Here is a 27,848-nt window from a genome sequence, read left to right as displayed (position 1 = left end):
AAATTGATAAATAAATGAAATCCTCCTTGTACCTGTGTCCATGTCCTGTAGGTTTATTTCCCAGCGCGGGGCTGGATGTGTGTTGATGCCACGGACCCCATGAAGGGGAACTGGCTGCGATATGTGAACTGGGCACGCTCAAGTGAAGAGCAGAATCTTTTTCCATTGGAGATCAACAGAGCCATTTACTACAAAGTCTTAAGGGTAAGCTTAAAGGAATGTTTCAACATTTTGGCAAATTCGCCCATTGCCATAATCCCTATAGTTATAGCAATCTTTGTTACCAATACCTTTACTTGTTAGTGCAAGCTGTTTTTCAATCGGCGGGGCAGAGATACAAGCTGCTCAGCTAACGCTATGGAGGCATATGGTATTTCCGGGTTTCCCCCATCAAACTCATCAAATACACAATCCAACAACTCCAAAACGCTCTCGTGGACAAGTTGTGACCTGCACATTCACCACACTATGAAATAATAACATATAAATATGTAACATTACGACACACGGAGGAAATATTCTGAACTACTTGCGCTTTTGAAGTCACTCTGCCAAGCGGCCGTGTCTAGAATGTAGTTCCGGCTTTGCATTTGCCTCAAAAACAACTCTGTCTCATAACGTTCCATTATTATTTCATAGCGTGGTGAATGTGCAGGTCACAACTTGTCCACGAGAGTTGGATTGTGTATTTGATGAGTTTGACGGGGGAAACCCAGAAATACCATATGCCTCCATAGCGTTAGCTGAGCAGCTCGTATCTCTGCCCTGCCAATCGAAAAATAGCTTGCACCGACAATTAAATGTAACAAACCTACTGCTATGACTATAGGGATTATGGCAATGGGCAAATTTGCCAAAATGTTGAAATGTCCCTTCAACACATGCACATGCACACATTAACACACATGCACAGAAATATGTACGACTAAGTAGACACAGTGAAGTCCTCTGGGTTGGATTGTTTTCAATGGAGGCACACAGGAACATTGTTATGATCTGAGAACCAACATTACATCAGACTATATACAGTGTATGTTATATACACTATTACTGCTGGTAATTATCCATCACAGGGTTAAGAACCAGTTGTGGAAGTTTTGTAATAACAGTATATAAAACACTTGAGCTGCTAAATGAGCGTGCACATGTTTGGTAAATCAGGCTACTGAGCTTACATTTACCCAAGTGCTGTACTGGAAAACATTTTCCGTGTCTTGTGTTATTGAACTCGGCTCTTTGCATCTTGCATGCTGTAATTCTGCCTCACTACATGGGACTAAAAGCACTGCATTTGTTTGAGCGAGTTACATTACATAAGACTATGATGAGCTTATGAAACGTTATCCATTTTTCATAGTACATGAAGTAGCTGAAAGTAATCTGAAATTGACCAGCTACAGCAGAATGATGCCACTACACACAGTGATGCACCAGTAATCAATCTGATCATGTAATCATATCATAATAATAATAAATCAGACGTGGAGATTAAAAAATTCAATATAATTTTCTGATCATACCTGGTTGTACTGAATTTCATACTATGCAATTGACCAATTGTATAACGTTAAATGAAACCTGGGAATGATGCAAATAAGAACTGGCTTAACTGAATAGAGTTACACAGAGAAAATTTTCTGTGTCTCGTGTATTTGACTCGACTCTTTGCATCTTGCATGCTGTAATTCTGCCTCACTACATGAGACTAAAAGCACTGCATTTGTTTGAAAGAGTTACATTACATCAGACTATGATGAGCTTATGAAACGTTATCCATTTTTCATAGTACATGAAGTAGCTGAAAGTAATCTGAACTTGACCAGCTACAGCAGAATGATGCCACTACACACAGTGATGCATCAGTAGTCAATCTGATCATGTAATCATATCATAGTAAACTACAATCTCCACGTCTGATTTATTATTGACTACTTAAATATCATTTTCTGATCATACCTAGCTGTTCTGAATTTCATACGTACATCTTTTTTTTTTTTTTAATGACTAATTGTATAATGTTGCATGAAATTTGGGAATGATACAAATATGAGAACTGGCTTAACTGAATAGAGTTAGACAGAGAACACTTTCTGTGTCTCGTGTATTTGACTCGACTCTTTGCATCTTGCATGCTGTAATTCTGCCTCACTACATCAGACTGAAAGCACTGCATTTGTTTGACAGAGTTACATTACATCAGACTATGATGATCTTATGAAATGTTATCCATTTTTCATGGTAGGCTATATAAAGTAGCTAGAAGTAATATCTGAGCTTGAACTGCTACAACCAGCCTACACAGTGATCCATCAGTAATCAATCTGATCATGTAATCATATCATAGTAATAAACCAGACATGGAGATTGGAGTTTAACTTAGCCTACTACTTATATATAATTTCCATACCTAGTTGTGCTGATTTCATACTTGCATCATTTTTTTTGAAATAATAACAAATTGTATAATCTTGCATAAGACCTGGGAATGATGCAAATAAGAACTGAGACCGAGTCATGGTAACTCCATCCCTGTTAACCTGCTGATATAGTAGCCTACCTTCGACGTTGTGTTGAAGTTTGCACCCTTATAGAATAAAGCTACTGCAGCAGACTATGATAAAAAACACTGTCAAATTCCATACACCCACTAGACAGATTAGATGCACAGTGGCCCAAATATCCCCCCCTCCTCCCTCGCCGGGCTGTGATTGGTGGCCGACCTCATCTCTCATTGTTGCAGCCTATCGGGCCGGGAGAGGAGCTGCTGGTGTGGTACACGGTGAAAGACAACCCTGAGATAACAGCTGCACTGGAGGAAGAAAGAGCCAGCAGTCTGAGCAGGAAAAACTCAACCCGGGCGAAGCGAGGTGAGGCCCCCGAAACTCTTTGTCCGAGATGACATTAGTGCTCGGTGCTGTCCTCGGGACGTGTCCGCTGCCTCCGAGTCAGACACGAGTTGATTTTTCTGTGCAGCTCAGTCGAAGTTGTGTGTGTGTGTGTCTGTCTCTCGAGCTAGCAGCTAGCCGCAGATGAAGGAAGGCTAGTGGAGGCTAACGTGAGCGATGTGTGGGCTCCTCTGCTCTGTCGTACCCGAGCTAAAACCCGTCGCTGCGAGCCGATTCAGCCCCAGGTACCGAGCCGTGAGCCGACCCTCCGGCTCTTATACGTCCCCTACAGTCGGTACACCAGCATCTTGGCAACTTTTTCTCAGCTTTTCCTGCTGCTGCGGGTCCCGACGGTGTCGAGGATGTGACCTTCCTTCAGCTCCTACAGCATGAAGCCATCCATCGGCCAGCCTGTCTGCTGGGTGATGGCCTAGCAGGGGAGCTAACTAGCAGGCTGTCTTATCCCCACTACAGGCTGCTTTTAAGTTCAGATATCGGCCACAGACAGATAATATACATGATATGTATCGTGCAGAGTGTTTAAAATGACGCTGCACGTCGGTTCGGCTCCAGTATAACCAGTCCACCGAGTTGTCAGACTTTAGTGTTGCATGCTAGCACGAAGCTAAAGGGCTAAGTCTGAACACACGGACATCTCCGTGCTCAGGGACAGATGGCAAACTGTCTGAAGTAAATAGTGATAAACAAACTATTATAAAACAATGGTGGAAAGATGGCTAACACTCAGTTGTTAATATTAAGTGGAGGCTCAGGTGTTACAGTCTGGTTTGGTCGAGCTTGTACATTTCCTGAGTTCGGACGTGAAAACCTAAAAATAAGAGCACAGACACGTCATTTAGTCAACCTTTATAATAGATTTATTAATAAATCTATAACAGCCTAAAGCATGCCTCTGATATAGGGATGGATGCAGCAAGAAGTGAGCGTGTTATTTTGTAATAAACACATTAACATGTGTCCTGATGAACTGTGGATATAGTGTTTCTCTTTTTTTTTAACTATATAGTTGAGTCAATGCAGGACCAAAAAGAATAGTACAAAGTGATTTATTATAATGATATATAGTTCTGTTTGTGAGGGTTACATTGCGTTGTGCCCTTGTGCTGCTATAAATCAGGTTAAACAATACATTTACATGAAAGTATAATGTCATCAAGGAGAAAATGGCTTCTGTGTAATAATTATGTCATTCAATTGTTTATAAATGCCAGTCTGACATTCAGACTCTATATTACGAGGTAATTGCATCAACACATGAACATGGGGCCTCATACAGCAAAGTCACTGTCCTCCTGAACTCCTGAAATGTGTGTGAAATGAGGTAGAAAACTAAATTTGATCACGGTGGGTCCAGAGGTCTTGCGTCCTTCATTTTCACATCATGTTAAGAAATGAGCTTTGTGTTATTTCACATGAGAAGAAGCTGTTAAATTTTTCTGTCCAACCTTAAAAGGCAATAGCCTAAATGGATCTCTCTGTACTGCGGTGTAGTGGCGCCTGGCAGGCATGAAGTAACTGTAGTTAATAGTCAGCCTTGATGAAGTTAGCCTGCTTATCCTGTTAGTATCATTTTAATATCAAACATCCTGTATGTAGCCGAAGCAGCGCATGCCAGAGCTGGTGTAGGTGTTGGCTCAGTGAGAGCTGGATGTTAAGAAACGGAACGACAGAAAAGGCAAACGGCACGAAATGTTGGTGCAGTGATGTTATGAAAATGCTTGGTTTTGTAGTTATATAGTCATGTAGCTGCTGTAGATTCAGCAGGCTGCTTCTGACCGTGCTGGTCAGATGACTGACCTGCAGCATTTGTTTCTCTGGTATGAATTAGGCTTTGTAGGCCAGGTCAGGTGACCTTGTTGACACACTCCTATGATGTGGACGTGCCAGGGAAGCCTCTTGAGTCAGACCTGACTTACTAATCTAAAATAGAAGAATGTTAACAATTGCAGTTTGCATTTAATTTACCAATTGTCTTATTAAGATTACTGATTTATGTGAGGCGAGAGTCATGAACAAGATGTGAGGCATCTGAGGGAAATTTTACAATGTTAGTTTATATGTTTCAGTTTTATAGCAGTAGCTTGTGAGCTTCCTAAATGACTTTTTTTTTTTTTTTTTTTTTTTTTAATATAATTTGCCTTTTGTAGGTCACGTAGATGTGTTTTATCTGTGCAAAATGTCTTCAAGGAAGTTGTGCTCTATAACCTAACTGAAGGCTATTTGAACACTTAAACTGGTTTGAAGTGTATTACCAAACGGTGCCAGTTGTCAGATCTTTGTTTTAGCCACAAGTTTTTCTCTCTTTTTTTTCCCAGGAGAAATTGTATTTTGTCTTTGTTTAAATTCTTTAAAACAAACCCGATATATAAAGCCATCTTTTTGCTTGTACTGACAGCCAGAAGAAAGCTGCTGGAGAGAGCCAGACAGTCTGGTTTGGGTGGATTCAAGAAAACAAGTGGAACCAAACCTACTGTCAAGGAGATGTGGGATGGGGAAGAAGGTAAGTTGCAATTCAATGTATTTTCAAGCACTCCTTAAGTGAAGATGTCCTACAAGTAGCACACATTTCTCTTTGTGGTTATTTGTTACCAGGTCTGAAGGAGGAGGAAAATGAGAGGCCACCAGCCTCGGGGACCTCGCAGGAACCGGAGGAAACCCATCCCAAGGGAAGCGCTGACCATAAAGATATACAATATACATCAGCAGGGTTGATGGACAGGGGAAATGGTGAGGAGGAGGAAGAAGAAGAGGAAGAGGAGGAGAATGCAGATGACCTGATGGATCGGGTTGAAGCGCAGCAGCAGACTCAGCCTTCGCCCGCAGCTAACTCCGTTCAAAATAAGCAGCCTGGCCCGTCGCTGACGCGCGGTGAAGAAAGCCATAAGGACTCAGAGCTAAAACTACAGTCTTCCTCGGCCAGAGGGCAAGAACCAGAGGTCGACCCCGATCCTGATCTTGACCTCGACCCCGACCCCGACGGTGACCTTGAAGGTGATCAACATGGGGGAACATATCCCTGTCAGCACTGTGAACGCCACTTCTCCACCAGACAGGGCCTGGAGCGTCACATACACATCCACGCCATCACCAACCAGCAAACGCAACTGTTCAAGTGCAGGTACTGCAGCAAGTCGTTCGGCTCGCAGGTGGGGCGGCGCCGACACGAGAGGAGGCACGAGAGCGGGCCGAAGAAGAGGCCCGGGTCTCTGGCCGGGACCGCCGGTCTGCTCGGTCCGGTCGCGCAGACCGACGGCTCCAGTCCTGACTGCACCAGCCCGACCGGCCAGTACATAGCCATAGGGTCCCAGTTTACCGGAGGAGCGCTGCACAACTCTGAGATGCAGAGAAAAGAGGCGGGGCCCCACGCTGACCGTCCCTTTATATTAGATGAAAACGGGGAGTCGAAAGAACTCCACCCGTGCAAATACTGCAGCAAAGCTTTCGGCACCCACACCAACATGCGGCGACACCAGCGGAGGATACACGAACGGCACTTGTTACCGAAGGGGGTGCGCAGGAAAGGAATGCTGCTGCAGGAGGCGTCGGCGCAGCAGCAGCAGCAGCTGCCCGACGAGTCGCCCAGCGCCAGCCCCCCGCCCGTCTACGTGCCCAGCGCCGACACGGAGGACGAGGCGGACCGAGACGACTACGCGGTCGACATATCGAAAAACATCTCCGAGAACCTGAGCTTCTACATCGACGGCAAGATCGTGTCCAGCAGCTCGGTGAGCACCTGCGAGGTGATCGAGGTGGACTCGAGGTCCGCCGCTCTGTTCGGCCTGGACACGGTCATCATCAGCCCCAATCAGATCGGTCAAGCACTGAAGGTGGAGGGGAGAGCCGGCGCCGCAAAGCAAGTCTCCAACATCGGCCAGTCCACGGCAAAGAGGAGAACATCCACACCCCCGTTTGTCCCGAACCTGAAGGTGGAGACGGAGTCGGCTTCCTTCACGGGCTCCTCGTCCTCTTCCTCATCCTCGACATCATCCTCATCTAACCTGCTGGTGGGGGGGCTGTTCCAGCAAGCCGCGGATTCATCAGCATTTCAAAGAGAGAAGACGGTTTATCTCTCGCCGAAGCTCAAACAGCTCCTCCAGACGCAAGATATTCAGAAATCCACCATCACCCTGATAACAGAAAGCCATAGACTGGCCTCCCCGCTGTCAGTCACGCCGCTGCAAGGGGCTTCGGGCAGGTTTAAAAGAAGAACCGGCTCTCCCCCGTCGTCGCCACAGCTCAGCCCTACATGTAAAACAGAGAGCTGTAAAGCGGAGGCGGCGAGCTCGTACACCCTCAAGGTGCCAAAGGTGGAGAGCCACGGCGCATCCTCGCCTCCTGGGTCTGTACTGGACAAAGACGACGGGGACGCCCCGAGCCCCTCGGGAAATAACACGCACAGCCAAACCTCTCCCAGCAGCGGGGGGAATTCCTGTAATCAGCAGCCTCTGGATCTGTCAAACTCCATCAGCAGGAAAAGCGACAGCTCCACCAAGGTGCTCGGGGACTCGGCCCTCGATTTAAGCTTCCATCGCAAGAGCTCGGCGGAGCCCGAGTCCAAGGGAAGTCCGGCGCCGCAGCCCTCGGTCAAGAAGAGGAAGCCCAACACCAGCATGCTGGAAAAGGTGCTGATGAACGAGTACGTGGGGTTGACGTTGCCGGGAGAGGAGGGGCCCTCGGTCTTAGCCAACCTGAGTCTTTTCCATTCTCGCTCTCCAAACGTCACCTCGGAGTCCGCCCACCCCTCCCCTCCCTCTCTGACCCCCGTCACCTTGAACCCGTCTTCGCCCGGCGCCTCCAGCGTGACGTCCCCGACGCCGCCTCCCCCCGTGCTGCCCACCATACCATCCCCCCTGGCCATGCCCAGCTCCCCCCTGTCTCAGCCCTCAGACTCATCTGTATCCAGAACCCTCCCCGTCCTCTCGCCAAAGATGTCTCCCAGATCGGACGAACACAAGCTCCTGTCGGACTCGGAGGAGGTTTTGTCCGCTGAAGAAAACAAAGACGAGGAGGAGGAGGAAGAGGAGGAAGAGGAGGAGGAGGACAGCATGTCTGAGCAGATGGACTCCCCTGAACCTGAACCTGAACCTGAAAGTCGTTCCACACCGAGTCCTCCTGAGCCCGCGCCGGTGGATCTGCACGTTCCAGAAGACGTTTCCGTGACCGGTCTGCTCAATGGAAAATTGAACCACGACTCAGAAACGGAGAAATCCGACTCCACCGCTCCACAACCCCGACCAGAATCCTCACCGTCCTCTCCATCTCCTCCACCTCCTCCTGCTTCACACCACCCATCCCCGTCGCCCCTTCCACGATCCCTCCAGATCAGAATAAAAGAAGAGCCTGAGCACTGCACAGACAAGTCGCCGGTTATGAATCACGCGCCTCAGGATGGTGTTGACACCTCACCTCAGCTCGCTCTGGATAAACCGTCTGATAAACCCTCGGCGGAGGAAGTCGACTCGACGTATTGCAAGACTTTTGTGTGTAACGTCTGCGAGGAGCCGTTCAGCTCCATCAAAGAGCTCAGCGGACACATCATAGATCACGCCGCCGACTGGCCCTTCAAGTGTGAATTCTGCGTGCAGCTCTTCGGCGACGCGCCGGCCCTGCTGGCCCACCGGACCACGCTCCACGGCGTGGGCAGGATCTTCGTGTGCTCGGTCTGCTCCAAAGAGTTTGCCTTCCTCTGCAACCTGCAGCAGCACCAGAAGGACCTGCATCCCAATAAGACGTGTTCGAATACTACTGTAGAGAACGGCAAGCTCAGACCACAGAACTACACGGATCCATCCAGAGCCAGAGAGGAGAGCAGCCCCTCGACGCCGGCGCCGGAGACGACCGAAGAGCCCGCTCCACAGGCAGAATCTGATGTGGCGAAAGAAGAACCCGATGTTAACGGGAATCATGCAGAGGACGGAGCGCAGGACGCAGCAGAGGACGCAGCGGAGGACCCCAACGAGGAGCTGTACACTACGATAAAGATCATGGCCTCAGAGGGAGGAAAGCCCAAAGGCCCGGACGTTCGCCTCGGCCTTAATCAACACTACCCCAGTTACAAACCCCCCCCTTTCCCTTATCACAGCCGTTCCCATGCTGGCTCTGTGGCCTCGGCTACTAACTTCACCACCCACAACATACCACAAACATTCAGCACTGCCATCCGCTGCACCAAGTGTGGCAACAGCTTTGACAACATGCCCGAACTGCACAAGCACATACTGGCCTGCGCCAGCGCCAGCGATAAGAAGCGTTACACTCCCAAGAAGAACCCCATCCCCCTCAAGCAAATAGTGAAGAGCCCCAACGGAGTGGCGTCACCCACAGCAGCAGCCGCTGCCGCCGCCGCTGCAGGCCTCAGCCCCTTCCGTAGGATGGGTCAGCCAAAGAGACTTAACTTTAATCAAGAGACTGGTAAAACAAGAATGAGCGCCCTCAGTAAGAAGAGGAACCAGCTGGTCCAGAGGGCCATTACACAGAAGAATAAAGCTGCCACTACTGCAAAGAAGGCTACCGTTAAAGTTGAGGAAGAGCAGGCCTCTAATGTCTGCCCCCACTGCAGCCGGGAGTTTACTTATCCCGCAAGTCTCCATAAACATATGGTAGTCAGCTGTCCCATGAAGCCTGTTGTAAAAAAGGGCAAAAAAGGTCTAGCAGAGGTGAAGAAAGAGGCAGTGTCTGTGGTAGATAAAAACGTAAATCTTAGGAAGAAAGCTTCAGACTGTGAAATACCGCAGACAGAGCCGCAGCGTAAACCCCTGGGAAAGACTAGAGCTCGCAGCTCCGGAGCAGCAGACCCCGAATCCTCCCAGACAGGCAAAGGAAAAAGCGCCGCCACTCTCGGCCGGCTCAAGAGGCCCGCCTCGTTCCCAGCCCCGGTCTCCGCTAGCAAAAAAACCAAGAAGAGCCAAGTTCAGCCTCTACCTCCCACCCTGTCGTCCCCGGACACTCCCAGTGACACTGCACAGCAACGGCCGGCCATGAGAATGCAGCGTATGGGCAAGGAGGCAGCACCCAAGAGATTAGCAGACGCCAAACCTCCGGCGGCGCCGCAACAGCTGAAGAAAGAGGAGCGGTTCTCCCTCCGAAACAGGGAGAGAGTCGGCGGTCCAGTCACCAGGAGCTTACAGATGGCGAGTGCTGCTCCACCTGCTGAGGTTAAAACTGAGGAACCTCCAGTTCAAGAGCCAAAAGAGACTCAGGTGAGAGGTTAACCTTTTTCTCATCTTTTATTAGCATTAGCATATATTAGTCACAATGTATCTGAATAACAACCACGTTTTAACTTTATAAGGATCTATGTCTTGTCCTTTTTTTTCTCAGGGCAGTACCAATTCAAAGACATTTTAGCCAATAAATTGATAAATTATCAGATTTCTAAACACAAAACAATGAAAAATGCTCATTTCAGTTAGATCTGAGTTGATGTGATCATGAAGTGTTTTGTCCAGCCAACAGTGCAGAACTCCGATATTAGGCTAAAACTATTGTAGGTCAATCAAAAGCAGGAAATGTGTAGCATATTGATAAGCAGCAATTTGATAAACCATTGCAGTCAGTTCCTTGAACACTGGACTAATGACTGCAGCTCGTCTCTGTTTGCTCTGTGTTTTTCAGGAGTTGCTAATGAAGTGAGCCGTGTGGACACTGTTGAACTCTTCCTGGGACTGTGGTGCTCACCTTCTCTGGCAACGCTCTGGACTAATCAAGGCACTGACAGCACTGAGGTTGACCTTTTCATGGTGGGCGCATTCACTCAAACCAAGTGAAGTTTGCTTGTCTCAGCTGCCTTTGCTGGATTTAAGGAGGGAACTCTCTTTAACTTCCATGTATCTCGCGAACTGAACTGAGCCTCGATTTTAGCCAGCCTTGCAAAAAAGAAAAAAAAAAGAAGAAAAAAAAAAAAGGAATAAGAAACTGTAAATGACATTGAGTTAATATATACACTATGTGTCATTACTTGACCCAAAACAGTAACATTAGGGCTCCGTTATTTTGGAAAGCTGATATATTGCAAATGGCAATCATGTATCAGTTAGGGTTAGGGAAAACCTGTTTATTCTTTCGTTCCTTATTTTCCCCTTTGGTTGTTTAGATTTTTGGATGTTTCCAGAGTCTCTTAATGCATGTGCTGAATAGAGTATGAACTAGATTAAGCCAATTTCCATGTCCCCCAATGGGCACCTATTTCAGTTTATACATGATTTGCAAAGTATGTATGTTTGATTTCAATTTCTGTAGTCATTATATTGTAGAATATATCTTATTGGTGTATTATTTTATTTGGGAAACAAAAATGAAAATGGCAGTTGTTTTACTGCAACAATTGGTCCTCAGGAACACTGTATATGTGTGTGGTAAGTATGTGAATGGTTCTGGTTGGATGCGTGGCCTGACAGCTATTCCTTTGGTCTAAATCTCAAGTATGTCTCATGTTTTTACTTGCTTTCTCTGTTATGTTGCGTTGTTTATCTGACGTTAGCAAGTAATTCCAGCTGTTAAATGATGGGAATTATGTGTAAACTCCTTAAAATAATGTCCATCTTGAAAAACATTTTTTTTTCTTTTGATATCACTCATGCAGCCCAGTGTTCTTACAGCACTTTAAAACAAACTGCCAAAATTTAAAGCTTTATTATTAAGATTGGCTGAATTGAACAGTGAATAATGGAATGTATTCAGGTCTGTTGTACTGAGCAGACACTGGTAATTTGCGCCAAATTGGTGCAAATCATTCATCAAATACAACTTTCTGCCTTTCTGTCAGCAAATCACTAAATTGGTTGTCTCCGTTAAGTAATTAGAAAAGGGAAAATGACACATGAACCAATTTTTATGGCCACAATGCATAATGACTGGGTTCCCAGAGGAAAAGGTTGAATGCTGCAGTATTTGTATTTCGTCCGTTCAGAGTGGACTTGTAAAAAGTTGCTACATGTGTCGTTTTTCTCACAGCAATGCCACAGTAATGTAACAGGATGATTTTTTTTTTCTTTCTCCGAGGACAAAGTCGTCTTTGTTTCCATGAGTTGATACATTTGGTCAAACTGTACATGTTGAAATGTCACCAAGTCCCTGCCAATGAAAATTTTCTTATTTATAATTTGTATGGTCTCCCCAGTGCTGATCCCACTTTTTCATTCTCAACCATTATTCCTTGTACCACAGAAGACAGATACACAGGCAAGTGCTGAAAACGCTTGTAGCATGTTATGGGAAAATAAATTGAACAATATGATTTGAAGCTAATTTATATTTCCACCACAAATTTTCATGTTTTGCCTTTCAGCATCAAGATTATGAATTTAAGGATGAACAAAGACAAAATCCTGAATGACCTCAAGTAACGCATTACTGTAATTGACAAAATAAAAAAAAAAAACTTTTTTTCAATTTGTGTAAAGCTTTTATTGTTTCTGCTTCCAGGGTTCGCCGTTATAGCCAGCTCTGCAAGATGTGAGTATAAACAGGACAGACATGTAATGGGTGGAAATGGTCCTCTAATATTGATCCGGGTTGATGTCGAAGGCCGTTTTCACCCATTAGATTCGTAGCATTTATAGCAACCGAGTCTTCACATTCATGCATTCATGATTGATGAGCCCTTTATTCCTACATTATTGTAGTTTACTGGTCGTGTACAAATCAAGAATCACTTTGGAAATGGAGAGAGAACGTGATTAACTGCACTCATAACAGGGTCTGAGTTCTTACAGACCATTTTATTCCCAGACCTTTCCTTTGTTTCTCATCATAATAGACGCCCCGCTGCTACAGCTCTAATAGAGTTTTCCAGATTACATTTGCTGATTGCCTTCTCTACACGCAGCTTGTCTGGGTCCTGCCAAATTATGAAAGCGTTATTTTATTTTATTTTACATCCCTTTTTATTGAAGATTTTATACGAAGTGAAATTACAAGTCACTGCCCGTACTCTGCAGGTCGGGGAAGTTGCTCCTGTGCAGTTACGGCCGTCCTCGGCTTGCTAGTTGCTACGAGATCTGGATCTATTCTGGGAGCGGTGTGCTTGTCAGGGAGGTTGATTTGTGATTCATACAGTACCTTAACTTCTTGTGTTTGTCAGGTAGCTCCACATTAAGTGTGGGATGTGGTTGTGTGTGTGGTGGGTGGGGGAGCTATGCAGGTGTGGTGTGTTACACAAAGATTCTTGATTTTTGCATTTTAATCAGATTATTTGCAGAACAATTTATTCATGTGACATGTTCGGTTTGTGTAGATGCAGTTCAAATGAGTGCAGCTGTCTCATATCTGTTTCTAATGTGTAAACACAGTGTGGCTGCATAAATGTTTTATTGCTTTATGTTTTGTTTCTTTGGCAAATGCTATGCACAAAATCACATGTATTTTAGTCATAAAGAACAGCAGGTCCATTTCCCCCTAAGGCAATAAAAAACTAACTTATTCATTGTAGTGCAAACAACCTTTAACTATAACTAATAATTCAACAAGCTACATTTCTGTTATACTAATACTGTCATGAAACCAGACAGACAAAAACTGAATCTTAAAAATGTATGATGTGGCCTAAACATCAGTACACATTAACTACATCGTACATGTGTAGACTGGACATAAATTGTAATCTTTGCTTACAAAGCAGTGGTTTTATTTGGAAAAGTAGGAAAATGAATCGCAGTATACGTATCAAGAGCAAACCTATTAATAATTAAGTGTGCACTCCTCACCAACTCTCAGCTGCGCTCAGCTTCTCTCTTCTTTCAAGATGTTTCTTAATATATGTTTGCGGTGCACATCCTTCCGAAGAAAGTGTCGTTCAGGAGAGACGGTAATCTGAATTATTCATATACAGAGATCTCACCACGGCGGTTCTAAAACAAAATCTTTTCCTGCTAAAATAATACATCAATAATATGTCCAATCCTTTTTTCGGAAAAGCGAAAAAACAGACACAAGACCAAGATCATCTCTCTATAGCTCTATAACACTTACGTCATGTGTTACCTTGAACACCTTTCAAGGTCTCATCCGGCCTCTGTGCATCTGCTGATATCTTTTGCATCCAGACTCAATCAGTCACACTCTGGTGCCTTAATGAGGAAGTAACTCCAACCGAACAGAAACGTGCCTCAAGTATTAAAAACAAACACAAGGGGACTGTGATGACTGTTGGACTGAATCCTCACACGACACACCAGCGTATCATGTTGATGGATGGGGTTATGAATTAAACGCAGTCTGTATGTTGGACTTGATCCACAGGCTGGATTTTTCTTTATTCAGTGGGACAGAGAGACGTGTTTATTTGCCCCGGTGTCATGGTGGTATAGTTTATGGCTAGGTGTAGTTTATGGGTCGTTCAGCTCTGAGTGTGTGTGTGTGTGTGTGTGTGTGTCAGGGTGAGTGGAAGCTTGGACGAGCGCTGCTGCACCACACTCACGCTGTCAAGGTGAAATATCACTGCACTCTCTTGATTGCTGTGTACGGTGCTTCAGCCTGATTCATAAAAATGCAATTCCATGCAGCTCTGTGCCTGATGAAATAAACTACAATCCACCAGAGAGACTGATTTAAGACGTCAAAGAGCAGCAAGGCTGCTTCAGGGGATTTGTGGTCAGTTAGGATCAGTGCAACCAGCCGTTTGTGTTGGTATGCAATATCAGGATCACAATATGAGTTGTAAATTGACACGATCCTCCCGTAGCTAAATCAACCACTGCACACTGCATTATTTAAACAAGACTAAGGCTAGGCTCTCCACTGAGGCACAGTGCTGCTTTGAGCTAAATGCTAACTAAGCTTTTTTTTAATATTTTTATTTTTACAGTGCACAATACGACAAACACAAATACACTGATGTTTAACAGGTTGATTTTTTTTTATTACATCACCTAGGTCAGATTCAGTCGGTAGTTTAGTGAGTTTTCTCGAAGTAGGTCGTCAATTAAAGCGTTGCACAAGTTGAAATTTAAATTTGAGAATAAATAATTGAGATTATATGACATTTCAACAAAAATATCATGATTGATTGCAGCTTTAGTACAATATTGATATTGTACTAATTCAGCACCTGTTGGCTTTTGTCCCCTCTAATTGATCTGTTATATCCTGGAGTCATAGACTAATTGGTAAATAAATGTTAGAACATAATGAGAATTGATCACCATAAATTGCTGATTTATTAGTTTTATCTTAACTACACTTCTGAGCCCAAACATACAGCAGTATAATTGGCCTTTTTTTTTTTTTTTTTTACTTGATTAACTTGTGTAAATTGTGGCCAATTATTTTCAGCTAATTGATTAATCTACCTAATGGTCTCAGCTGAGGTGTGAACAGTCTGGCTCTTGTTGAATTGTCAGCTTTGTGTTTTCCCTTTTTTTTTTTTTTTTTTTTGTACAACACCAGATCTGGTTGAATACAGTGAATGTGGATCATCCTGTTTGCTAGTAATAAACTATACGGTTATTTGTCATCTAGAGGAAGACAGCCGCCAGTGACAGAGACACAGTGGGAGGGAGGGAATGACAGCTGCTCATACATGACAATATACAGCCTCCTAAAAAAAAAAAGAAAAGAAAGGCGCTAGTCTGCTCCCACTCCCTGTTCAAAGAGAATGACATTAAAGTTGATGAAGATGGAGAGGAGATTTATTCTGCTGGGCATTAGTCTCGCAGACTTGAAAGTGAAGTCGCGTCTCGACTCTTCTCATTGTTTGTGAAGTGCTGGTGTTCTATTTTACCTCAGTGTTTCGCAGATTGTACGCATGTTTGGATGCAAAATACACACACTTTTTTTTTTTCTGGTTCTGACTCTGTGGCGCCGAAATATATTTAGTTTTATTTCCTTCCATGTTTTAAAGACTGGGCTTGGTTTTATTGTCTGGCCGTTATGTTTCCACCTGCAGAAGTGAACCACCTGCTCCAGCCTTCCTCCCTATAGCTCCCACTGTGGCCCATCCAGCATCCTGGCATTTCCTTTCAAAACAGGAGGATGTGATGCGAGGATGTGAGTGCTGCGGTCGGGTCTCGTGTGTGTGCTCGCCTTGCACAGCGCCGGTGTGAGAGATGGCTCCATTACAATGGACTTCCTGGCAAAGTTCTGTTTCTTTACTCTGGTTGGTTTGCTCTGGAGGAAATCGGCCGTTAAACCCTGAGTCTATAGAGGCTGCGGAGAGTTTAGAGAGTTCAGAGATGGCCCGGGCAGGAAAATATGTTGTAATATCTGAGTCTTGAATATGATAGTGGTCTCCATGCCAACTACAGCCAACTGTATCCCCAAAGGTCCGAGAGGTTAAGATCTTAAACAACATGCTCATTTGATGTCATGATGTTTTGCTGGTAGTTTTCACCGTGCGCTGCTTCACCAGAGATGTTGCACTGCACCTATAGAGCCGAGCAGGAATTTATTTCTCACTCCAATCTGAGCTAATTTTTTATTTTATACTCAGCAGTTTTCTACAATTCCTTTTCAAGATGAAGCCTCTGGAAACCAGCAGCTGCACCAGCCCTACTTTTCTACTTTTTATATACAACCCCTCCACTTTCCCATCCTCCTCCTTCTTTTTTTCCCTCTTCTTTTCTTTCCTCCTCAGCACCGGGGGAAGATGAAGCACTCGAGTTTGCTAGAATCTGTTTCCCAGCAGCGGCCCGAGGTTTAAGATGGATTTGCATGGGGCAGGGTACGGCGTGAGTAAGAGATGTGAGGGCGTACGGGAGAGAGAGAGAGAGATGTTACTGCTAAGGCGCAGCAAATGAGGGTTGTAGAGAGAGAGAGAGAGAGAGAGAGGGGAGGGGGGGTGGTGGAGGAGAGAAAAGGGGGCACACTCACACAGATCAGAAAACAAGAGTCCTGCTCTGTGCCTGGAGGACATACGCTGCTGTCTGCTCACACTGAGGAGAGGAGGGAGGGAAGGAGAGGAGGGGGGGAAGGAGAGGATTGACTTTTACCTGCTGTAGACGCCGCTCTCAGCCCCTTCGCCTGCTCTGTTCTCTACTCTCCCCCCCTTCAACCCAGCCTGTCTGGAGCCGCAGAGGGCTGTCAGCCCCCGTACAGCCGGAGCTACCTGCTCCACCGCTCTCCCTCCCTCACACATGCACACCAAAATGCTCTCGCAGGCACACGTTGAGAGAACTTTCTCTCGCGCGCGCACACTCACATGCTGACAAGCAGGCAAGGCAAGCAGGCAGGCAGGCAGGCAGGCACACACACCCCCCTCCCATTATCTGTGCGCCGAGCAGTTGTGCTCATATTGGTGTGAGCAGCGAGGGGCTGTGTTTCGCTCCTCAGCAGCAGCAGCAGCAGCAGCAGCAGGACAGGTCAAGAGGAGAACAGTCACCACCAGAGATCACACACCAGCTTCTACAACTGAAGGTAAGCCCCCCCCCCCCTCCTCTTCTATCTCTCCTTATTTTTTAAAACTCTTTCATTCTCCCCTTTTTTCCTCCGTATCTTGATGTGACGCAGTCTTGCTGACCTTCCTTCCCTCTTCCCCCACCTCTCTTTCTCTCTTTCTCTCTTTCTCATCTCTCTCCTCTCTCTCTCTGTCTCTCTCTGCTCAGTGGTTGCCAGTGGGACAGCCATGGAGGACACCCTCACCTGCAGCCACGCCACCTTCTCCCAGGTGTTTGGACGCCAGGGACAGCTCATGCATGCCAGTGAGTAGCTTTAACAATTTACATCCCCACCTGTCTCCAAGACAAATCCATTATCCAGCAACATGTCCTGCATGTCAGCGTAACTGATCTCCACCCTCAGCATCCGTCCCCCCCCCACCCCCCTCTCCACCCCATCCATCCCATCCTCAATCTTATTGCTGTTTTAATTTACCCGATGCAGAGTAGTGGCGCACCAAACCTCTCCTTAATGTACATCAAGATCAGAGCACGGCCGTTAAAATCTTCCCCCGGCTGCTGCAGCTGCTGTGAAAAATAAAAAATATAACGCAGTGATTTTTAGTGGAGGAAAAATCAGAATATTTTTATTTCAGTGTTGAATGAGTGAGTGGAGGAGGTGGGTGAAGTGCGTGCTTGTGCAGAAGGACAGGATGAAGTGACCATCTGAAGGTTTTTTTTTTTTTTTTTTCGCCTGTCACAGACTTTACTGTGTGATTGTGATCGCAGCTGATGTTTCTGTCAGTGCAGCAAGTTTCTGAGGAGCAGGTCGGATGCATTAAGTTGTGTAGTCTTTGAAGCAGAAGGCTGAAATGTTGGGTGGGGGGTGGGGGGGCAGATAAACTTGAAAAGGCGACACAAAGGCATAAATAAATTGTTGGTTGTTTGGTTATAAAGGACACTCTTGTTACACCTGTAGTTATTTGATGAAGCGGGAGCAGGTCGGTGTATTTTCTACTATCTGTTGTAGACACAGAGAGCTCAGATTCCTGCTGAAATGTATTTATAATGCAGGTGCGTAGTATCAGTGAGGTTGAGTCTAATGGGCAGAGACACTATCAGAGCTCAGACTGATAGCTAAATTATTGAAAAGTGAATTTATCAAGATTTTCAGGGGAGCAGAAAAACATTGGAGCGGGCTTCAGAGCGCTGCAAATGAAGCACACTGCAGTGATCTGATAACGTGTAATGCATGTGGTCAGAATACGTATTCCTCTCAGGAATAGTAAAAAGGGCCAGATTGACTTGCCTCCAGAACGACGGTGTCAGCTGCGCACCCTCCTTCATCTGGCCTGGTATCCCTCCTCATGGAGCCGTCGTGTGATAACTTAGTTGACGTCTTTGATGTCTCCACTGGTCCGTAAATGCGAAGCGATTCTTCACACAGTGTTGTGATGGATAATGAGGAGAGCCCAGGGCGGACAACGAAATAAAAGCATCCGTCTTGAGTTCCATCCCATCCATTGACTTTGCCACATCAGCTCTAAATTCCTGTTTCCCTTCAGTGCCACATGGAGAGAGAAAGAGAGAGGGAGAAGTTTCAAAGCGAAGGGTCATTAACAACCAACGCAGCTAAGACAGCACTTTGTGTGGCTAAGAATGGAAACCCATCAGTCATTTTCCTGAGCTGAACAGTTCATGCTTTTTGACACATGCTCCTTCTTAATAAGCTGTGTTGCAGCTTTCCCATCTGTAGGGATTTTACTTTGGCTGTTTGAGTTGATGAAAAACCAGTGCAGCGGACTGTTGTTGTCTTTGCTGGTGTTCTTCGCCCCCTCTTTCCACAAGAGCTCCCTTATTATAAATAATGCACTTTGTGCAAATACATCCGTGGGCTTAATACTCTCTTGATAAGAGCATATTACTGTTAAAGGGTTGCTGGGCACTGATTAATATTCTGTTTCAGACTGGCAGAATGCTTGAAGTATCTTCACTAAATGAGTGTTTTTTTGAGTGTTGCTGCTCCGGCTGTGTCTCTGTGGGTTTATGTTGATGTGGTGTGTAGAGGGGGCGACCCTCTCGGGATTTATCTGCAGATAATATGTACATTACAAAATAGGACAGCACGGTACTACTGCTAAAACAATAAGAGCACATTAAATGAAATCTGTGAGTACTCACATGTGAGTAGAATTTTTTTCATAGACTGGGTCTGTGTTGATCTGAGTCGACGTGTGTTTCAATGAACTGTGTGTGTGAGTACAGGGTCAGTCTATGTGGAGGACGCCACAGTAATGGGGAAGGTAAAAGAGGAAGAGGGCGTGGCAGCACTGAAGAGTCCTTTGCATCATGGCAGCTCTGACAGCTCAGCCAGACTTACCTTCAAAATAAAAGCCTGAAGGTTTCACAAATGCAAAAATGTAGTTAGGTTCCAGTATGAAGAGGGACATCTGTAAAACACAGTCATATATTAATCCATTGTCATGGCTTATGACCTTTTAATGTGACACGTTGTCCAGCTGTGATCCATCATCACATGTGGCAGAACAGGACGAGCAAATTATGCTTTGAAGGATAGTTCAACATTTTGGCAAATTGGCCCATTGCCATAATCCCTATAGTCATAGCAGTAGGTTCATTACCTTTATTTGTCGGTGCAAGCTATTTTTAGAAGGGCGGAGCAGAGCCGTGAGCTGCTCAGAGCTACACTTCTGAGGCTCATGGAATTTATTGGTTTCCCTCATCAAACTCATCAAATACACAATCCAACATTACTCCAAAACGCTTATCTCATAGCGTGGTGAATGTGCAGGTCACAACTTGTCCACCAGAGCGTTTTGGAGTAATGTTGGATTGTGTATTTGATGAGTTTGATGAGGGAAGCCAAGAAATTCCATTAACCTCCATAGCGAAGCTCTGAGCAGCTCGCAGCTCTGCTCCGCCGTTCTAAAAATAGGTTGCATCGACAATTAAAGGTAACGAACCTACTGCTAACACTATAGGGATTATGACAATGGGCCAATTTGCCAAAATGTTGAACTATCCCTTTAACATGTATGTTATAGAAAGAAAAAAAAGAAACTGTTCAGCAGAAATGTATATATATTTTTCAACTCTCATATTAGTCATCTCATGCCTCACAAAATTGTATCTTTTGACCCCAAGACTGCATTAGTTCCCTGATGTATTTACTAATGCAGACATGAAGTTCAAAGCAGCTGCAGTTGATCAAAAAATAAAAGATCCCCTATCTGCTTTCAGTGGGAGTCTCTGCTGTGAGTGTTTGTATATCTGTCTCATACAGATTCTGTTAGATGAACAGATTAGTTGTCAGAGTGGATGCACAAGCAAGAGGAGTAAATCTAACAGATATGCAAATCGCACTTCCAGTTGCACAGCTGTTGTGTTTTGATGTATCACGAATATCTTTTGACAGAAAAAAGACCATTTGAGAGAAAGATTTTGTGAAGAGAAGAACGAGCTCTGTTACTCGAGTGGCATTAGAATGAAATTATAGACGCACTCCAACATTTGAAAGGTGAAACCCTAACCCCCTGCTGCCTGTGTGCAGAGTGTGAAGTGCTCAGTCGAGTGTGTGAGTAAAAGACTAAGCAAAACTGTAACAACTGTCCTCTTGGCCTGACAGCGTTTTCTCCTTTGTGCATTTCAGCTACGACTATAATTTTAGCCCTGAGCAAACGGCAAGTGAAACCGCTGTTTCTGAGAATGGCATGTATTATTCACCACATCTCGCTCTTTCTTTGTGTTGCCTCCTCATCTCTGGCTGGATTCTCCCCTTTATCTTTGCTTTTAATTCTATCAACACTTTGTCCCACTTTTCCGACCTCGTACTGCTGGCGGCAAACAAAAAAAGTTCACAAGGGTTCGTTCGTGCAGCTGCATGAGGAAAGGCTTCACGTTGCAAACACACAGACTCCACTCCATCTTGCCCTGATGTTGCGGATGTTGCGCTCACCTTTCTGCTCCAGCGGACCACAGAGATGTGAGAATGGCCACGGCGCGAGGTTGTCGGCAGTGCAGTCCTGTAATTCAGAATATCTTCTACTCTCCCTTTGGTGTAGTGTCATCCTGGTGTGTGTGTGTGTGTGTGTGTGTGTGTGTGTGTGTGCTCAGGGAGGTCAAGGTGCTGGCTCATAGCCAACTTTCTCATCCCTATTAGGCTCCCGGGCTGCCGGCCATCAAACCTAATAGTAATATCATTCAGAGAGAGAAAGGCTCTTTTAAGTGCCTCTTTAATTGAGTCGTTTTCAGTGCAGGTGTGTAGCAAACTAATCTCATAATAGCAGATAGAATTTTTTTGCCAGATTGATAAACTTTACTCATTTGTCTCTTGGCAAAAGTCCAACCACATACATTAAATATGCAGATAACATCTATTGCCACTGCTGAAAACATCCCCCTCGCTGGTTTACATGATCTTACATAACTGACCCTGGTCCCTGGGTATCCCCAGCAGAGCTGAAGATCAGTCAGAGTCAATACAGGCCTACCTCAGATCTCCCTCCCTCTTCTAATCTCTATATTGGATTTGAGAACCCCAGTAGAGCTTAGACTGGTGGACCTTACACGTCTGACAGTTGGTACATCCTGACTCACGGCGACAGCTACGGGCCGATCAGGGCAGCTATCTACAGAAGTTGCTGCAAATGTTTGGCTCCAGTTCAAAGTAAATAATTTTTTGTCATAAATTGATACATTGTTTTTTTTAAAGGTAGTCAGAAAAGAAAATTGAATTTGAGCCCATTATGGGTCTTAACATTAGTGTAATAACTCATCTATCAGACGATGTAGCCCAAAGTTTGTGCAAAATTCGATTTTCGAGTAAATCCGGGATGAAAGTAGGGTAGTTTTTTTTTCGCATTGGATAATGCAGGCACATGAATTATGCGTCACGTTGCCACTGATATTGGATTCATCATCCGTCAATCAAACGTCTGAGACACACACACACCGAGCTCGGTCTCGTCCCAAACATGATAGTGCGTGGGAGTTGGCATGGGGACTGATTTGCGTCGGCCCGCACCCTGCCTGGCTCTCCCGCTACATCCTATGCTAGCGTTGGCCAGATAGGGGGAGAATGTGTGTTGTTTCTGACTTCACCTAACCCTAACCCTAACCCTAACGACCAATCAAATTCGTTTTCCTTACTCGGGTAAATTCGTGCAGCAACTCGTGGAAGGAGGCGCAACAAACAGCACAAACGGCCATTTCTGAACACCTTTAATTTAATATATCTTTTTAATGCTTTTTCAATTTTATGAGCACAAACAATAGAAAAACAAAACAGACAACAAAATATACAGAAGAAAAAGTCCCACCCCAAACAATGAGTGCTGCTATATTCTATATACTGTATATATTTATATGAAAAGATGACAGGAGACGGGTAAATGAGCAGCACATACTGTACGAAATAAATGAAAAGGCAGTCAGCCCTCATCTTCCAGGGACGGATGATGGGTTATAGTTTCTGTAGGAAGGAGTGTAATGGTTCCCAGATCCCAAATTTGTGATGAAGGTCATGAGTCAGCTTCTCAAGAGGAATAAGAGCAGAAATCTACGACATCCACATGTGGACTGTAGGGACCGTGGGAGTTAACCACTGCAGCAAAATATATTTTTTGTATGATTAAGTATAGGCTTCACACTGATGTTGTGTTGTATCCCCCAAATCCCTTATCCCCCCACACACCCACATTTTTGTTTTTGTCCTTTACATATTTTTGTGTTTTTGGTTTTTATTGTGTTGTATTATCTTGTGTTGTATGTTGTGATTTGTGACAGCAGAAGGCTGTGATCTTGTGTTGCCTCTTTGTTGAGTTTGTCTTGTTGTTGCAAAATTAAAATTATTATTTATTTATTTTTAGCCAGAAGCAAAATAATAATAATAATTATTATTATATAACAGATTTGGTGTCCGTGTCAGAAAAATTGACCTGAGTAGGGTTTAGATTAGAAAACAGTGACTTCCTGGATTACAGAGTGAGCCCCCTTCCAGGAAGTCTGGATGTGGTCACATGACCAAAACAAATGGACAAATGTACCTTTGTGTATTTTGCATTTATAACAAAGGTTAGAGGTGTCAGGGAGCATTCTCTGAAGGGGAACAGATGTGTAATAAGTTTGGTTAAAAAATTATGTTCACGTATAGAGATTGAAGTACATTTAGGGAAAACCCTGCTGCAGTCTACATCGATTACATTGTGTTTAATGTATTGCATTCTGCTGAATAATACACAAGAACACGGTGGATGTACCGTATGGCATCAGAGGTAGCTGGAATACGTTTGTCACGGCTGCATCATGGCAGTGTTGCGTGATGTAGACATTGAACCTCTCCATTGTTTTTCACTTGTTTTTGGCTGTCAGCAAAAATATACAGAGAAAAGTACCTGTTGTTGACAACATACCAGCAACATTACAATAAACTGACAGCTTCCACTGTAGCTGTCAATGCCAAGGCTGAATCTGAATGTGTCAGACATGGAAAAAGTATGAATACATTCTGATACAGCAGCTGCATGTGGAGACGGTGGCACTGAACTGTCAAAAATAAATCAGATGTTAATAATAAGGAAGAGAAACTATTCCAGGAACGTGCAAACTCAGTTCAGAGAGACCTAGCTTGCACCAGCAGCAACGCCGCAGGGACGAGACGCAGCTGGTGTGAGCACACGCGTGTCTTTTTTTTTTTTCTCCGCAGTGACGTCAACCTCGGAGCTCGCAGTGTTTTCCATCCTGAGTGTGCACATTTAGCTGCATACGCACCTTTATTCTTCATGGCAGGGGGATCGCATGTATCACCATTAGCACACTTTCTCTCAGGATGATCAATAAACCGATGGGAGTTCACTGATTATATTAGTTGGGTGCTTGCTTAACACGTCAGCATCGATGTGTCTGCTCTTTGAGAGGTGATCAACGTCCTTTCCTTGACCAACAGGAGGCTCATCACTGACTGGAGGGCCTGTATTTAGCAGATGATGATCATGATGAACTTCCTGAGCTCCTGACTAGTCACTTGCAGCATGAGGAGACAGACACTCGGCTGGAATAGTATGAAACGTGCTGCGTGATGGCGCTCTTAATGGACTTTAAATGTGGGTTTTATGCAATGAAAAATTCCATACAGTGAGGAAGGTGGCATTCTGTCTTCTTTCCATTTTCTTTTCATTATCTTCTTGCCATTTCTCTTCTATGTTAAAGTCAACACTGGGGATAGACAGGAAACATGGAGACAGAGCAAATGAGGTGATATGCAGCAAAGGTCCTGTTTCAGACCGCTAAGTGATGAGGATGCCCCTATTTTCGTGTCATGTGCTCAGACAAACAACATAAAATCTGACAGCAAATGTGAAACAGATGTGACAGGAGACGACCAGAGGCATTTTCTCATACAGTGGCTCTGCCCAAAGTCAGAAGAAGAAAATAAAACAAGGAAAGAAATAAGATGCACAAAATTAGCAGCAATGCAGCACAGATCAGCTGATGGTGATCCTGTATAAAGTAATTAAGACCAAGAGTCTAAAGTTGTACTGGCAGCTCTTTGAGGCAGAATTTAGACACTGTGCTAACATTCAGACATTGCTGAATGTTGGTTTCCCTCATCAAGTTGTGACCTACGCATTCAACACGCTGTGAGATAATAACGGAACATTACGAGACAGCCCCTGATGGGAACGCACATCAGTGGTTTTGCATGAATTTACCTCAAAAACAACAATTAAACAATTAAAGGTAACAAACCTACTCCTAAGATTATAGGGATAATGGCAATGGGCCAATTTTCCCAAAATGTTGAACTATCCCAGTCAGTTTCTGGGATGTGTGTGCTGCATCTATATTTGCACGGTGTCAGTTTAACCTGTTAGCATGCTAATAAGCTCCTCTAACAGGGTAGCTGAGGCTGATGTCTCAGTAGATTTGCAGTTATTTTGGTTCTAAACCAAACAAGTAGACAAAGTGAAAACTGAATAGTTGCATAATGACCAAAGTAATTATGATTCATCCATTAGATGTACCACCCAGCTGCCTATCCCAGCTGACATTGATTCACCTTGGACAGGTCACCAGTCTATCACAGGGAGGATATGTGGAGACAAACAGCCTCACAATCTCCTGCTAGCACCGATTAACCCAGTGAAGAGGAAGCCGGAGTAGACAGGAACAAAGGTGACACATGCAGCCACACCCAGAGCCCTCCTGCTGTGAGGCAACAGTTGTAACCACTGCACCACAGTGCCGCCCTGGGACATCAACATCTGTACCAAATTTGATGTCAATCCGGCACAGAGCTGCTGCATTTTTCACTCTGCACCGACTGGATTCTGGACTCTGGACCGACTGGATTCAAGGATTCATTAGACATCACAAGGTGTGAATGGAATGATAATCTCTCATTAAAACTGTAGTCAAGTGAACATTCAATCACATATATGTCATTCCACGTGTGTGTGTGTGCACCACAGTATCTCTGAGTGAGAATACTGGCTGTGTCGAGTTTTAAGAAGACACCAAAAGACGACGGGCTGAGAATTTTTTTTTTTCCAGCACAATCTCACCACAAGATCTGTTTTGTAGCGGCGCTCTGGAGCTTTATTGCACGGTCGTCTTTGCAGGCGAGTGGATCTTGTTTTTGGAGATTGTTTTGTCAACTGCTTCAAAGGAGAATGTGAATTTCTACATACTTCATCTATTTACTAGTGACACAACATAAATGCTTCACTTTGCAAAACTAATTTCAGCTCCAGTGTGGCTGCATCCCTCCCTGCCCTGCAAAAGAGTATTTTTGTTTCTTCAGCACACCACCAAACTCCAAATGTTTTATTGCTTTTTATACACCACTGCATTGTTTCAAAGGACTGTGATAATTCCTCGCACTTTCTATTGGTGCGCCTCCTCTCCATTCCTTTCTCTTATCTTTCTTTCTTTCTCTCTTTCTCTCTCTCTCTCTCTCTGTCTGTGTCTACAGTATCTCTCACACACACATGCATAGTCATAGAAAATGAGGTTATTGCGAAATTATGTAAATGCACATAAGCTGAATGCTGTGTGCTCAGCGAACACATCTGGATTTTATAGTCACTCATCCCCAGCACTTAAAAAAACAGCGAAACTCGTCACTGTTCAATCTGCTGCGTACGTACACACCAGGCTGACAGGAAGAGTGTGTAAGGTATGAACAGAAAGTATGTTTTGAGTTCCTAGCAGGATAAAACACACATAGGGATGTACCCTCTTAAAAAACGGTGCTGGGAAGAAAAAACAAAACACTCAAAACTGCTCAGATGGAAAAATGTACCTAATAAATGTGTACACCTTGAGAGCAGCCTCCGGTGAGCCGTTCAAGTCCCTGCTGTGTTTTCTGCGTCACTGAGCCCTCTGCGTGAGTGCCTGCTGACTCTGCATATCTGCCGTACCGTGCCCAGCACTGCTGGCCTCTTTCTCCCTCTCTGCCAGGCAGCCATGAACCCCTCGGTTACTGTTCTGCAGACACAGGCTGCCTTCAATCTCACAATACACGCCAGAGCAGAGGAAGAGGAGGAGGAGTAGGAGGAGGAGGAGGAGGAGGAGGAGGAGGAGGAGGAGGAGGAGGAGGAGGAGGAGGAGGAGGAGGAGGAGGAAGCCCCAGGAAAAGATAACAGTCAATACCGACCGACCCACCGACACACAAATTGAAAACTTAGATCGAATTTACGTTCATGGAGAATAAATGTCATCGTTTAATCTGCAAAACTGTCCCCTCACTGCAGCTATCATAAAGTATCTGAGCTTTGCTGTACAGCTCGGCTTGACTGTAAAGAGGCTGCTATCCTATTCCATCAGACATCCCACTTGTTATCACACCCTGCACTACAGCACTGTGTGATGCAGAGAGCAGCCCTAAAGAGAACCTGGCATGCTCTAAATCTGTATAAATTTGCATCAGTGGTTAATGCAGGTGCTCCTCTGGTGATGAAATATAGCCTATTCTCCCGGGTGCTCCTCTTTAATATGCAGGGCGGGCCGCGCACGGGTGGGAGTAACAGTGCACACTGTGTGTATGTTAGTCTTACAGTGAGAGAACAAGAGTTTCAGTTGGATTGACTTCCTGCGTATGACCAGAAAATATTAATAAGTCTGGAGGCGGTGTTCCATGTGTTGCCACTAAAACATCCGTGTTTCAAACTGTACTTCATCTTGGAGATTTCTCTACAGCTGAGAGAGAACACCACACTTTTTGACGACTTAAGTTCGGTGATGTTTTCACAGTGTAAGAGCTAATTAGCAGAGCTGTGTTTGAACCTACACACTCAAATCAGACGAGCTCACACGCTGAGACGCTTGACTGTACTTGTGCAGTGCTGCCAATTTATACCACAAATGGAAAATTAGATTTGATGCAAGATGCGTATTACTGTAAGATCTCATACAGACTGTGTACTATGGAATAGGGGAGTTGTGTTTAAAGGGGACATATTATGGAAATATAACTTTTTGAAGGCCTTGGTCTTGCCTTCCGGCCTCCAAAATGTGAGAATTGACAAAAAGATCTGTAATGTTCAGGCTCCCTAGGTTGAAATGCATGTGGTTTTATGAGCTGTTCCCTCAGTTGTCTTCCAGTGATGTAACT

General features: G+C 44.8%; 1 protein-coding gene across 1 annotated transcript; it reads left to right on the top strand.

The window, feature by feature from the left end:
• The first annotated feature begins 95 nt into the window (after nt 1-95).
• On the top strand, nt 96-12,235 carry prdm2b (PR domain containing 2, with ZNF domain b). The gene is made up of 5 exons (XM_083972535.1): nt 96-204; nt 2,741-2,867; nt 5,302-5,406; nt 5,499-10,105; nt 10,521-12,235. The coding sequence occupies exons 1-5, from the start codon at nt 100-102 to the stop codon at nt 10,536-10,538; spliced, it is 4,962 nt and encodes a 1,653-aa protein (XP_083828661.1). The 5' UTR covers nt 96-99; the 3' UTR covers nt 10,539-12,235.
• Nucleotides 12,236-27,848: the final 15,613 nt, after the last annotated feature.

Source organism: Trachurus trachurus (assembly GCF_905171665.1).
Source record: "Trachurus trachurus genome assembly, chromosome: 5".
In the NCBI taxonomy this organism is placed as follows: Eukaryota; Metazoa; Chordata; class Actinopteri; order Carangiformes; family Carangidae; genus Trachurus; species Trachurus trachurus.
This window is presented reverse-complemented; position numbering and strand designations above follow the sequence as displayed.

Excerpts from the sequence above, each read along its gene's own strand:
- prdm2b (XM_083972535.1), top strand. The coding sequence starts at position 100 with ATGAAGGGGAACTGGCTGCGATATGTGAACTGGGCACGCTCAAGTGAA. Across the intron at positions 2,868-5,301 it reads CTCAACCCGGGCGAAGCGAG|CCAGAAGAAAGCTGCTGGAG; the intron begins GTGAGGCCCCCG and ends TTGTACTGACAG. Across the intron at positions 5,407-5,498 it reads GATGTGGGATGGGGAAGAAG|GTCTGAAGGAGGAGGAAAAT; the intron begins GTAAGTTGCAAT and ends ATTTGTTACCAG.